Source organism: Taeniopygia guttata, chromosome 1 (genome assembly GCF_048771995.1).
Source record: "Taeniopygia guttata chromosome 1, bTaeGut7.mat, whole genome shotgun sequence".
NCBI lineage: Eukaryota > Metazoa > Chordata > Aves > Passeriformes > Estrildidae > Taeniopygia > Taeniopygia guttata.
The window spans coordinates 29,644,383-29,659,168 of record NC_133024.1 but is presented as its reverse complement, the minus strand read 5'-3'; the positions used below and the strand labels follow the sequence as shown (position 1 = coordinate 29,659,168).

Genomic DNA, 14,786 nt, shown 5'->3' with positions numbered 1-14,786 from the left:
AGCCGGGCGCTATCCCGGGCGCTATCCCGGGCGCTGTTATCCCGGGCGCTATCCCAGCCGCAGCAGCGAGCCCCCGAGGCGGCCCTTCTCTGCGCAGAGGTGGCAGCGGCAGGCGGCATGACGGCGGAGGAGATGAAAGCGGACGGGGCTCCCTTGGAAGGGGTGGACATCACTCCCAAGCAGGATGAGGGCGTCCTCAAGGTACTGGGCGGCTGTTCCCCATCCCCACCCTCCGCGCTAGCTCGGAGGGGTCCCCGCGCCGGCGGGAAGCGGAGCCATTCCTCCTGGCCTGCGAGCGAGTGCTCCCCGGGCGCCCTGGCCCTACCGGGCCCATTGTGTGCCCCGCGGGGAAGGGGTCGAGGCGGTCCCCGCGCATCCAGGCAGAGCTGGCGCAGCGCGGGCGATTAAACAACAGCGGCGGAGGGCGGGAGCGCGCCCCGGCTGCGCAAGCGCTTCCCGGCTGGCTGCGGGGGCTCCCCGCTCCTCCCGGGGCCAGCCAGAGCTCGGGGTCACGGGGGAGCAGTGCAGCGAAAAGGCGATTCTCCCTGCGTTTGGGCTTTCCTCTGCCTTTAGGGGAAGATGCGGGAGGGGGAGGCGGGCCGGGCTCTCCGTCCGGCTCGCTGCGCGCGTTGTGAGGGTCCGGGTCCATCCCCGCCCCCCCAGCACGTGTCCGCGGCTGGGAATTAAAGATGGAGCCCCGGCAGGGCACGTGCGCCCGGTGCCCGTCCCCGCCGTGCCCGGCCGTGCCTCCCCTCAGCCCCCGGGCGCGGGCTCCGGGCGGCCCCCGGGCCCGGGGAGCGCGGTCCGCGGCCCGGCCGCCCCTCGGTGCCGCTGGGCCGGCCCCGGGCAGGTCCCCGGCGCGGCCGCGGCGGAGCGGCTGCTCTCCTTTGTACTGGGGAGGCTGGCGATAAGGGCAGCGGGATTTATACCGTGAGGGGGAGTTGCGCCAACTTCCTCTGTCAGACGTTGCCTATTTCCATATCTCTAGAAACTTCCTTAGGCTCTGCTACAAACTTCAGCGATTATTTAGAAGCGTTATTCAACCGCAGTAAAATTTCGAAGTTACAGTGGTCAGGAGGAGAAAGGGTCACTACAGCAAAGGCAAAATCCTGGGTTTAACCTTTAGAGCCTTCTAAATTCTGGGTTCGTTAAGGAGGCGCTGTCTCCGTTCAGGAGGGTATCAGGGAGCAGATTAAAGATATTGGCTGCTGTATTTCTGCTTTTCCATGTTTCCTGCTAGCATATTTAGATGAGATTTTCTGGGTTTTGCACATCGTAGAGTATCAGGTCAGAGTTCTCATCTGCATGGCTGCCCGGGTCTCCCGCAGCCCAGATCCCTTGAGCATGGTAGAAGGGCACTGCAGGTCTGCCTGATTCATGCAGTACCTATTTTGTGATGATGGAGAAGCAGCAGGTGTTTTTTGTGTTGTTTGGTTGTTTATTTTAGAGGACAGGAGTATAAAACACTAGCAAGTGAAGCGAGGTTGTGAAAATCATAAAAATTGAGATTGTGACATCGTAAGTAAAATGCCGTAGAGGTCACAAAGTCCAACCTTCATGGATTTTATTTTTATGTAATTATTGGTGTGCAAAATGCATCTATTGAAATCAAGTGTCTAGCTCTGAACTAACCTGCACTAGTTTTGTACTGGCATTGTTGCAGTGATTCCAGAAGTGTGCTTATTTGCTTATTAGGTGTATATCAGAATAGTATCTACAGTTTTTTATCTGATATTGCTGAATATATTTTCACAATTCCTAGAATAAGTAATTAAGTTTGGAAATAAACCATTTGAAATGCCATATGAACTGAAAAATCCTGTTTCTCCATCTGAAAAGGAAATGAAAACATTACAGAAAATAGAATTGCCATATTCAGACGTAAAACTTCAGTTTCTTCAAAATGAAACAAGTGCAAAAGAATACACTGTATAAATAATGAAAATGAGATATTTGTTACTGTAGAATGCCTTGCTATGATATTACAATAATACGGCATTCGGTAAATTTTAGTAAATTTCCATTAAATGCAGTTAGTTTTTCAAAATCACAGCAGACTGGCTGCTTTAAAGTGCTAGTTTGCATCTGCTTTATGCAGATTTGCAAATTGCATCTGCTAAGCATGGTGTAGGTCAGGTTGCTTACCTAATTCATGTGTTTTTCTCATACTTCTCTATTTCCTTATCTGTGAGAGTGGTTGCTTGAACTTTTGCCTTCCTTGGGGAGACATCAATAGATTAGTTTTGTAATGCTAATAACTGCCGTGGTGCTGGTTCGGGGTTAAAGAGATGGTGTGCTGTGTGAGGTCAGGCATTCCTTTTTTTCTTAGAAAACAAGCAGCCAGGATTTTTTCTAGGTTTTGTTTGTTTGTGGGGGTACTTCTTGCTTTATGCTTTCAGTGAGTTGATTTCAGCTTGTTAGTCTGACAGAAGCTTTCGGTGGTGAAGCTTTGGTTTTGGATGGAGGGTCCTAGCATTTCACTTGGATAGTCACTGGCAGGCAGGGATGGTGGGAGGCCAGGTGGGAGATTGACAGTGGTGGGTTGCAGGAAACTGAAATTTGTGACGGAGACTCCCAAAAGTCTGCCTCATTCAGTGAAAAACATGATTGATATAGAAACATGACATTTAAAGGAGGGATGTTTATCTTCTATAACAGAATGTTTTCCAGGTCTCCATGATGCAAGCAAATAGGGTCCTCCATTGGTCCCCTTTTGCCTGGCTAAGATAATGCAGAACTTTGGCTTAGGGCTAGCTGGTTTCGATCTATATTGGGAAAAATTCAAAATTCAAAACTGAACTTATGGAATCCTGTTATGGGCAAGGCCTCACATCCTTTCCTGTGAGATATGTTACTATTATTCTCTAAATTTCTATAAGCTTCAAGTGAACACCAGAGAGATTGTCCCCACTTTCTGAATAGTCTAGATTTATTTAATACTTGTTTTGCTGGGCAGGCTGGGGAACCCCCTGAGAAGAAAATTAAATCCTTGCAGCTGTATGTGAGAGGAGGTTGCTGGCCATCCCTGTCAGAATTGTGAGGAGGCAAAATTATTGCGATAAATAATTTTCAGGTGTTACTCTGTAGGCTGATAGAACTAACATGCTTGGGGTGAGACACAGCTAGCCTTCATTAAGCTGACTGGTTTAACTCGAATAATTTCAGATTACACGTTGGAATAGATTTGTCATGGTAAGAACTACCTCGTTCTCTTGTTTAGGTGCCTTGCCTGGAGCACTGAACTCAGGCATGATGATAGAGAGGTGATGTGGCAAATACTTGAATAAAGAAGGAAAAACCCTGCCTAACGCAGAGATCTGTAAGCTGGTGACAACTGTTGCCTGTTAAATTCTTGTATCGCAGCACAGCCATCTTGAGGTTCTGCATTTGCAGCACTGCTAATCTGCAGAAAGAACAGCCAGTCCATTTCCAGGTGACTGAAGGAAACCTGCAAATCCTTTGTCTGCTAAGGATGATAACATGCATATCTAAGTATTTGTGATTCATGTCCAGTGGACAGACAGACTTGATTTCTGTGATGTTAATGCTAATTGCTGTTTTCCTCAGGTTGTCAAGAGAGAAGGCAGTGGGACAGAGTCTCCGATGATAGGTGATAAGGTGACCGTCCATTACACGGGGTGGCTTCTCGATGGCACAAAATTTGACTCCAGTCTGGACAGAAAAGACAAATTCTCATTTGACTTGGGGAAAGGTAATACCTTGTGTTTGGTGCTGATCCGTTTTGGTAATAATTGAGACAGGATTCCCTTGTGTGGGTTCTTTGCTTTTCAAAATTGCCACTTAAACTTCTTTTCAGAGTTTATTCTCTTAAAATGGTCCCATCAGAATGTGAGATTTTTCTGAATGAGAGAACTGTGTAGCCCCTTAAACAGCCTGCTGAAGAATTCCCAAGCCTCAGACAAAGCACTCCAGGGGAGCAAATCTGTCCTGAAATGTAGAGATAAAGGGTAGTTAAATAGCCAGAATATGCATTTTTTCGGGGGGCAGACCTCAGTTCAGAAGTGCTTAACTGTGACCAGATACTGGGACAGGGTACGCAGAGACAGCTGTCAGCTGTCTTAGGATGAAACATACTCCCTTTTCCACAAAATTCTCACATTAACCCAAATATGAGTCTTTGAGCGGTGCATCTCTTCATTATCAAAATCTTTCGATTTTTGAAAATTTGAGCATCATTGTTCCTGCAAATCTTATTACTTGATCTTGTATTCTTTCCTGGAAGTTCTTTACCTTTTACTTTAAAAAAATAGGTAATACCTCCTTTTAAAAAAGAGGTAAATGAATTATACTGCAATTTGAGATGATATTAAGTGTACCTATTAATACAAGACTAATAGGAAGAGTGCTTGATGGGTCAAGAGGAGCAGCAATTAGGACAGCTTGAGTAAGAGGGGATTTTTTTAATACAGCTTTTTCTCCCCTTTCAAAGGAGTGCTACTACTTCTCCCTTTCTGTTACAAATTTGTGTAACTTTTAGTTACCACTGGTGCTGTTCTTTGCCAGCTGATAAAAGTATGAACAGAAAAGGCTGTTGGTTTGGAATGTTTTCAAAACAGGAGCAGGCAATCTCTCGCCCTAAGGCTTTCCTCTCAGAAGAGTTTATTGTTACTTCCTCACACTTGGGACTGTGCCAAGCACTTCAGTTGGTGTCTGTGTTCTGTTATTCTGTGAAAAGAGTTGTTATACCTGGATTGAAGAAATGTTTGGGCCAAATTTGGGTCCCTGGGAAACTTCAGAATTTGATTAGGCTTAAAACTGATATACATAAGTGAGAGTGAGCACAAGTTCTTCAGTATTTCTGCTGCCATAACTTTTGTGTACTAAAAGTTATGATGCTCAGTTTCACCTGATCATGCCTTTCATGTGTGATTGGTGTTTGACTTGTACAGGTGAGGTGATCAAAGCATGGGACATTGCTGTGGCCACTATGAAGATTGGTGAAATCTGTCGGATTACGTGTAAACCAGAATATGCCTATGGCTCAGCTGGGAGCCCCCCAAAGATACCTCCCAATGCTACACTGATTTTTGAGGTAAGTGAGAGATGGTCACTAAAACTGTATGCTTGAAAAAATGTGTGATGCAATTTCCTTTCAAAACAGGATTGTTACATTTTCTAAGGAAAATAATATGGTTCGTTTTGGGTAGTGTGGACAAAATTTTAGTGTGGCTGCCACTGTTCTATAATGGTTTGGGTTCCATTCTCTTTGAGTTTTTAAAACACTTGAATGATCTTCAGTGTTCAGTTGTAATTCTGCAGTTACTGAGTGATTTGCAGCAGTAAAAGTGCAGGCTGGGAGGGCAGACTATTTCAGTGATAGACTGAAGTAGTTGAAATCTTTAATCCACTTCATAACATTCAGAGTAATGATATATTAAACATTGTGAGGTTTTCAACAACGGGAAGAGCAATTAATGCCCTCAATAATACGTTTTTTATACTTACTTGTGTTTTCTTTACAACATTAACATTACCTCTTACGAGCTCTTTCAGGGAGAAAAGAGGTAATTGCCCCATGTAAACTGCTGGAATACAATTATTTAAACAGCCCTGCAATTACAAACTCTCTTCTGTAGAACTGAGCTTTCAGTCAGCCTTAAAGCACCTTTGAATTCAGGTTGCTGGTTCATTACCAAAGTGTCTCTGTGCATCCAGGCTACACTGATCAATCTTGTCCCCATAGATGAAGTCCTGTGCACTCACTCAGTGCCTGTGACAGACTCAGCAGTCTTGAGTTTGGCAGCTGGGTAACCCAGTTTGACAGCTCACATGGCCAGCTGCTCTCCTGGAGATGAGCTGCATGTCTTGGTAAGCATGGAGCCAGTTATCCTTGGTGTCTCTGAGCCTCACCAGGAGAGGAGAAATTTTATTTCCTACTGACCTCAAAAGTAATTTTCCTATACATCTTCCCCCTCCTTTCCCAAAGGGGGTGGAAACAGCAGCTGTCTCTTGTGTATTATTTCAGAAGTGAGAATGGTTACTCAGAATGCTGAGACTTGTAGTTGATTTTTCCATGTAGGGTGACATAAAAGCTGTTTCTGGAGCATACCCTGACAGTCTCAACTGGGATTGGAGGGAATGTATTTTTCTTACTGTTGAAATAGTTCAATTTGCTAACAATTGCTTCAAAATAAATTCTACCTGAGAGAAGGCAAACTCTTTTCTTAAGTGTAATTTTTAAAATTACTTTGCTCTAAAGCACTTAATCAGTGGAATGGAATCCTACAATTGGGGGCATAAGGAAAGCTTTAAAACTGATGATTCTCTGAGACTGAATGTTTTATATAATATCTGAAAAAGGTGAAAATAACTCATGGAGTTATTCAAAGACCGAAAGTCTGCTTATGTTTTATTGGAAACAATGAGCATCTGTTAAGAGTAAATTATACATAGAGTCATTTAGGTTGGAAAAAACCTTCAAGACCATTGAGTCCAATCATAAATCTGACACTGCCAAGTCCATCACTAAACCATTAACCCAACCCAGTGCCACATCTACACCTAAATACTTCCGGGGAGGGTGACTCGCCCACTTCCCTGGGCAGCCTGTTCTAATGCTAATATCCATTCTAAACCTCCCCTGGTGCACCTTGAGGCCATTTTTTGTTGTTCTGTGACTTGTTACTTGGAAGAAGGGACTGGCCCCATCTGGCAACAGCCTCCTTTCAGGAACTTGTGGAAAGCGAGAAGGTTCCCCCCAAGACCCCTCTTCCTCTCCAGGCTAAACACCTCCAGCTCTCTCAAGCAACTCCTCATGGGACTTGTGCTCCAGACCCTTCACCAGCTCTCTTGCCCTTCTCTGGACATACTCCAGTCCTTCCTGAACTGAAAGGCCCAAAACTGAAGACAGGATTTCAGGTGTCTAGTACAGGGTGACCATCACTGCCCTGATCCTCTTGGCCACACCATTGCTGATACAGGCCAGGTGCCATTTGCCTTAACATAATTGGATATTGAATTTGCTTTGCATTTGAATAGTGTATTTGCATTTATTTTTATTTTTTCCCCATGGACTTCTGAGTAATAGGATTAAAAATACGTTCTGCGTGGAAGGATTAAAAAAATATTGCTAGCAGGTAGTGTCCACTAAGGGATGGTAGCTTACTCATTTTGAGTACATCAGAATTAATACCATTATTTCTGAAAAATAGTATCATGTAGAGCTGTTCATAAACAGCATTTTCTTACATAGAAATCTGATGTTATTCATGGCTTAGTTGTATTGGATCAAACTACACATGTTGGAGTGCTGCGTGCTTCTATGTGATACCAGGTGTAATCGAGGCTGAGCTGATGATTGAAATGCAAGCTAAAAGCTCCAGGCCTTCTACCATGGCAGCACAGTGGGGCGTTCTTAAGGGCTTAGCACTACTACAGAGGATGCATGTGGACAGCAGAAAGCAGAGAAGCTTTCGTTGTCCTTCAACAAGAGGTTATACCTAACACTGGGATAACTGAAAGCATGAACTGCAAGATGGGATTTGGTCCATCAGGCTACTCCTGAGTCAGTCCCATGCGGTCATCTAGGTTATTCACTTTGCGCTGGACTTTCCTTGATGCTGCCAGTCTGGCCCCTCCATTTTCTGGGTATGCATTTAGGTAAAAGTAGTGTTTCATTCATGAGTCGTGATATCCCCTACTGCCTGCCTGAGCAGTTATGTTGAAGGGAAGAGGCGGGGAGAAAGAAAAGGACCAAAGCTGCCTGTGATGATTTTGTGCTTCCCTAACAAAATAGCCTGGGGCTCACTGGCTGCAGCAAGTCAGCAGTGCTGGGTGTGTCTTGATCTGGGTTGTGGGTTGGAACTTAAAAAACTTTCCCAAGCTTACTAGGTTAAAGTAGTTTCTGGCTAGTATGACTTTCAAGCAGCTAAAGTCTCTTGAAGTTTCCACTCTTTTAGTTTTACCTAGGATTACTTTTGATTACTTAACACAGTCTCAGCAGGGTTCTTTTGCAAGTGCCTATCCCCATCTCAAAATTTTGTACAAGTTGCTTTACAAAAGACCCTCTAGAACTTACATGAAGATATTTTGTACTTGTGTCATCACATCAGCATTTCTTTATGACGAGTAATAATGTATGTCCTAGGATTTGGAAGTTCTTTTCTTTTTATGATCTGGTGGTGGTTTCGGGTTTTTTTCCTCGTGATTGCTTTTACTGAGCAATATAAACAGCTAGATTATTTCATAGAATAGTATTGTTCAGGCTGGGGGAAAAAAAGGGGGAGGTACACACCTGTATGGTCCATCAGTAGGATGTTCAGGAAAAGAAAGACCAGAATATTATTTGTTACTAGGTATCAATTAAAATAAAAAGTGGAAGTACTGGTGGATATTCAGTTCCTTTTGCATCCCAGTTATTTTTAAGTCCAGTGTCAGGATCCTCCACAGCATTTTTTTTAATGGGGTAGTCTAAATAATGCTGATTATAATGGCTTGCTTTTTTGTGCTTAGGAATAGTTTTCGCTATTGTTTTGCTCAAAAATTTGATATGATTTTTTTTTTTCTTCACTTCGTAGCAGCAATGATAAATACCTTTTGTAACTAGACTGTTTTTCTGTGTCATCATGGTACTCCCACTTGAAACTATGATTTACATTTACTTGTGAGAGCATGGGAAGATTCAGAGATTCAGACTGGATACCTGTCTCCTACATTAAACCCTAGCTCTTAAAAATCCTAAACAGTTTGTTGCAGTAGCGAGTTTAAAGTTTCAAAGATCTCTGGAGAATAAATGCTGTGAGTTACTAAATTGGTCTAATGAGAATAAATGCCAGGCTTTTCTTCCCTCTACAGATAGAACTTTTTGAGTTCAAGGGGGAGGACCTCACTGATGAAGAAGATGGTGGCATCATCCGAAGAATCCGTAAAAAAGGGGAGGGCTACTCCAGGCCCAATGAGGATGCACTTGTAGAGAGTAAGTGTGCTGTTACACAAATAGTGAATTGATTTGCAGTGAGGGATGGCAGAACCTTCTCACAATCTACAGCTGCATGTCCTGAGGGAGAGGATATGTGGCTTCTCTTTTCTGTACCAAGTAACTTAACAACCTAGAGTAAGCTTTCCTTCTCCTGTTTCTAGCAAGGTTTACGTTTTCCAGCAGCAACTGTGTTTTCTGGTGATACTGAATCTGTTGAAGTGCTTATCTGATCACAAAAGGTGATTGAGTCTCATAAAGTATTTCCATGTGCTGTGGAGCAAAAGGGGAAGTCATTCTGGCACTTGTTAGAGTGGCAAGAACAAATACTTAAAATGAACAACAAAAAACGGGCTGTTAAACTGAAAGCAGAAATTCTGTTTGCTGCCAGTTGCTGCCATGCCATAGGTAGCTGCTAAAGGAGAAAAGACTCTTCAGAAGGAGGCTTTGGCACTTGGGTGTGTGCTGCCTGCCTGTATAGAACTCCCTGTGTGCTCCTGGGTACCTGCCCACTGCCATTCATAGATAGCTTCTGATTTCTCTCTCTGTTGTTCTGGTTTTTGTTACCAGTCCAGTTTGAAGGCCGACACGGAGATCGTGTTTTTGACAAGCGGGAATTGCGGTTTGAGATAGGAGAAGGTGAAAACTTCGATATTCCTCATGGTCTGGAGAAAGCAATTCAAAAAATGGAGAAATCAGAGGAATCTGTGTTCTATCTCAAGCCCAGGTATGCTATTTCTGGTGTTTGATACAGGGAGGGCTTAGACTTACATTATATTATATATAATCATTTGGCAAGAAAGAAATACTTTGTTTTAATGCCTTTCAGCTGTTTTCGGTGCTGTGGTAAAAACTTGAATCAGTCCCAAAAACTGATGAATGAAAAGTATCGTGCTTTGCCACTTCATAGTGAAGCTGTAGCAGTCCAGAAAAATTTTACTTAAATCTCTGTAATGTTTACTTCTGAATATTAAAAAAAAAAGTTGTTGCTCTCTTAGATTTTTGTGATTCCTCTTCATGACTGGTTACTGTAAAACAGTCCATATGTAGACTTGGATATAGACAGAATTTTCTCTTTACAGTGAGAACACATCTGAAACAAGCGGGGTTGCACAGATTGTTTTCATTAAACTTTAATTTATTTCAGTTTTTATTGAGTTTTTTTTTAAACTGTAACTGGGCCTTATGGGAGCAGAAAAGGAAAGCAATCTGATCTAGAGGGTTTTCCTGCTAATATGCAGCTCTTACTGGAGTTGCATTGCAGTACCTTTCTGTAGGCATTTCCTGTTTACCAGCTGGTTAGCAGTGTGTTAAGTGTACAGCTGCTCATCTAATCCTGGTATTTATTCTCTTTGAATAAGAATACTTTTACTCTTTGAATAAGAATACTGCTTTTCTAAGAATAGACCTAAAATACAGGTGCTTTGAATGCAACACTCAGTTTCAGACATGAATATTAAATATGATAGTTGCAATTTGAAAGTTGGTTGTTTTGGTTTGGCTTTTTTTTGATGAAGGGATTACTTGCTTTTCCTTAAAGTAAACTAAAACACCAATAAAGTAGTAGGAGCTGCTGAAAGATTAATGAAGTCAATACTAGGTTTCTCTTACTTTCTTCTACCTTGTATTTGCTAATTTTAGAGTTGTACCTAGAATTCTTCAAACCTTTGTCTTGTAATAATAATTTATGTGCATCCCAAATTTGCATGAGGTTTTTGTGTCCATCTTCCTATATAGCAAATATAGCTGGATGGATAGTTTTGAACTCTCTTCTTTATAATTTTTGTTTCTCCTTTCCCACCCCCATTTTACAGCTATGGTTTTGGAAGTGCTGGGAATGAGAAATTTAAGATCCCTCCAGATGCAGAGCTGCAGTATGAAGTGAAACTCAAAAGCTTTGAAAAGGTGAGAGCAAGAGATGAAATCCTGAAGAGGTCTGGGACTGGGGGAAGAAGTGGGAGTGCAGCTTAAACAATGACAATGGAATCCTTGAATGGTGATGTGAAACAAGGAGGCCACTGTTGCCAGAGATGATGGTGACGTGCTGGGAGCTCTTGGCTGAAATAGTCCTTATTTTTCCTCTATCCCTGTCACCATCTCTCGTTCTCTGGGCTGGTTTCCATTAGCAGGGCAAAGCTCTTCAACCATACTGTTAGTAGGAAGCAACATAGCTACTTGATTTCCCTGGAAGTTGTATTGAAGTTGACTGTAACTGTTCCTGTTTGGGTAGGCTAAGGAGTCTTGGGAAATGAACACGGACGAGAAGCTGGAACAGAGCTGCATTGTGAAGGAGAGAGGCACTCAGTACTTCAAGGTAAGATACAGTCCCCAAGTAATAATAGCATTTCTTAGTCCATGTCATGAATTGATAATGATGTTTACAGCTTCTGTAATTTCTTGAGTGGTGTTCATGGTATTCTGTGAGATTTTATAGGGAGAACTGGAGGAGAATGTGTCTTTTTAAAAAAAATAAACTTGGATTATCCAAATAACTAACTTAGCAGTGAGCTCTGTTAGAGCGGTTTGCTTTATTTATAGATAACACTGTGGGGTGTACAGTATTTCAGTTCCTGTTGTGGGACAGTGCTACAAGTGAACAAAATTCATTTGGGTAGACATGTGTTGAGAAGCTGTTTAAAACAATTTCAGTAGTTAAAGGAAGAGTTTCCTATTATCTTTGTATTGTGTTTTGAGAATGCCCCATCTTCCCTTATTTTTGCATCAAAAGTTGAATATAAAGGTAGGAGTTCAGTGAAGTATCAATGCTGGCATATACCCCTAGCTCTAGTGGGGAACCAGTTAAGTATTCCTACAGATTTTATGATCCTGTGCAGGAATGGCTCTCAGAAGTATTTTTGATGATAAATGTTACTTTTTGATCAGATGGGGTTTTTTTAGATGTATTGCTCAAGGCAGGCAAAAGGGACAGGAGGGAGATAAAAGTTCATGTGATGAGCTGTGTGATAATTGAAATGCCTTGTTTACAGGAGGGGAAATACAAGCGGGCAGCATTACAGTATAAGAAGATTGTGTCATGGCTGGAGCATGAGTCGGGACTCTCCGAGGAGGAGGAATCAAAAGCCAAGAGCCTGAGGCTTGCTGCCCACCTTAACTTAGCTATGTGCCATCTCAAGCTCAAGGAATACTCCCAGGCTTTGGAGAACTGCAACAAGGTAGTAGGAGTTCATTTATTAAACTGCACAAGCAGTCTGATAGTTTGTCTTGCTTTAAATATTTTAGGGACAACAGACCAATGCAGTGTTTGGTCTTTCTTACCAGATGTCATTTGGGTAGTACGGAATTTTTAATGCACTAAAAATATCCAACAGACTATTTTCATAATTAGTGCCCTTTGAACATCTTTTACTAACTTGCTGCTACATTGAGAATATTCAAGTATTTAGAAATAAGAAACACTTGAGATGTGTTAAAGGTAGGTATGTTGGCAAAGGCCTTTCAAAGAGCAGGATTACTTTCTGACTAAATCTTAGACTTGCTGGTTCTCTTCTCAAATAGCCTACTATATTCATTCCTCTTTATACTTCTACTGTATTCCACTGACTTTATTAGTAAGCCCTGACAAGACTCATAAGGCTACATCAGAAGGTACAGTTCCTAGCAGTTGCTGGTGTTCTGACTACATATCATTTTTATAAAAGAAAAATAATTACTGAACGTGTTTTTGTTTTTTTGAATGCAGGCACTCGAATTGGATAGCAACAATGAAAAAGGCCTTTTCCGGCGTGGAGAAGCTCACTTGGCTGTCAATGACTTTGAGTTGGCCCGAGCAGATTTCCAGAAAGTGATACAGCTTTATCCAAGTAACAAAGCTGCCAAAGTGCAACTGGTGACTTGTCAGCAAAAAATACGGGAGCAGCATGAGAAGGAGAAAAAGATGTATGCCAACATGTTCCAAAGGCTGGCAGACAAAGACTTAAAGGTAAGTAACACTTCTCTGAACGTTACAGGAGGTGGTGTCATGTTACACGAGGAACAGTGGTTTAGGTACTCAGCTTGCTTCTTATTACAGATAATTACAGCAGGAGAACAGTCAAGTAGTCTCCTTTGGGGAGCAAGGATGGAATTCAAAATACCAACAGTCAAAATTATTAGGCCATCTAGGAAAACCAGCAGTATCTATCATTGCAGAGAAAGCTTTCACCTATTTCAACTGAATTTGCCACAGACCAGTGTTAATCAGAAGGCAGTTGAAGTGATGAGATAGATGTAAATGCAGCAATGTTCTAGAAGTGGAAAAAGCACTTATTCCTCTAGAGCCTGTTGCAAAGAGCAGGCTGTTCTGGTGCCTGGGGTATCCATCTAGTGAGAAATTGTGTCTGTCATACAGAGGGTGCTGAGCACTGTCTTGCTTCTCACAGAGACGTTAGGATGTGGTTGATGGTCTTCATTACAGATATCACAGATAGATTGTGAAATGTCAGAAGATTGATTATTCTGCTGTATGGATAATTTTCCTAATAAGCTTTCACTAGAATTTTAGTAAATACTGGTTCAGTTAATATTGGCAGTATGTGAATACAGGTTATAACAAGATTGTATTAGCTACCAAGAAATATTTCAGGTTACTGGTGAGAATCATATATCCTGAGAAAACCTTCTGGTTCTTTTCCTTAAATCTGATGGTCTAGAAGGACATGATGGACCTGTAACTTCTCAGACAAATCTGAGATTTATGTCAGACTCATAAATTTCCTCAGTAACAGTGGGGAGTACAGAAGCTTGTGTCTTGGGAGGTTATTTTCATCTTTCCATAATATGCATGAAGAACATAAAGAATTGCCAGATATTGGTACATTAATCTCCTTTGATTAATTGTGTAATTCAGTCTTTCCAGAGGCATGATGTCCTCAGATGAGTGTATCCTGACAGTTCAGCCATTTCAGACTGTCAGCTGACAATTTCCTACATGAAATACTTTGTCTCTTCTGTTTTTGGCTAAAGCAGCTTGATGTCAACAGTCCTTGTGTATTGGAGCTTAGAAAAAAGTATTCTGTCCTTCTAGACACAGTGATGTAAAGTAACACAGTATCTTAATTTTGCTAGGCTTTAATAAAAAAATCTCAAGAATATAAAGATACAGCAACCAAAGTAGAATTATTTCACAGTTAGGCATCTTCACTTCTGAAATGGCAGGATGTAGTTGCCAGCTGTCTGGCTCTGTTGTGAAGGATCCTTTCAGCTTCCTCCACTAGGTGTGGGATACAGCAAGATCTGTTGATAGGAAGGGTGGATTGCTGAAACAAGATATACCCAATACAACTTCAAAAGCCTTGAGCTTTCTTCAACTCCTAAGACAGATAATTGGTAGAGTAATATTTTTGGCAAAAGGCAGACTCATAGTCTTTGCACTGCAGACTGTTTGGGATGTTGGAAAAACATGGCACTTAGTCCCAGTTTCCCTATCTGCTTGGGATAGCATCAGTTTAAAGTTGTAGAATCCTTTAGGTTGGACTCCAACCAAATGTAAATGAAAGATTATTGTTCGGCATCTAACACTGGACACAGGATTTGAGGTATGGCCTCACTATAGTACAAGACGACAATCCTTGCCCTGATCCTGCTGGACACACTATTGCTGATACAGGCCTGGATACCACTGGCCTGGTGAATTCTTTCCAACAAGTTAGATGATCTTGGGAATGTGCAGTGTGCTGGGCTTTTTCCTCTGAGCCATCTGGCCTGCCTTAAATGGATATGGTCTTATATGAAATGGGATTGATGGGACTATAAACTGTAAAGGATGCTTACTCCCTGGGCCAGTCTTGAGGTAGTTTTCTTTCATTAAAAGCTTGTTTTCCTCTTACTGCATGTATAATGTTGCTTTACTCTA

The 14,786-nt window shown here is 42.1% G+C and overlaps 1 protein-coding gene across 1 annotated transcript in view; it reads left to right on the top strand.

Moving 5' to 3' along the window:
* The first annotated feature begins 68 nt into the window (after positions 1-68).
* FKBP4 (FKBP prolyl isomerase 4) overlaps positions 69-14,786 on the top strand; it is a 20,449-nt gene continuing 5,731 nt past the window's right edge. The window contains exons 1-9 of the mRNA XM_030267977.4: positions 69-201; positions 3,568-3,712; positions 4,911-5,053; positions 8,815-8,935; positions 9,506-9,662; positions 10,750-10,840; positions 11,166-11,249; positions 11,923-12,108; positions 12,636-12,875. Coding sequence (XP_030123837.1) covers positions 118-201; positions 3,568-3,712; positions 4,911-5,053; positions 8,815-8,935; positions 9,506-9,662; positions 10,750-10,840; positions 11,166-11,249; positions 11,923-12,108; positions 12,636-12,875 — 1,251 coding nt within the window. The 5' untranslated portion in view covers positions 69-117. The remainder of the gene's footprint in view (positions 202-3,567; positions 3,713-4,910; positions 5,054-8,814; positions 8,936-9,505; positions 9,663-10,749; positions 10,841-11,165; positions 11,250-11,922; positions 12,109-12,635; positions 12,876-14,786) is intronic.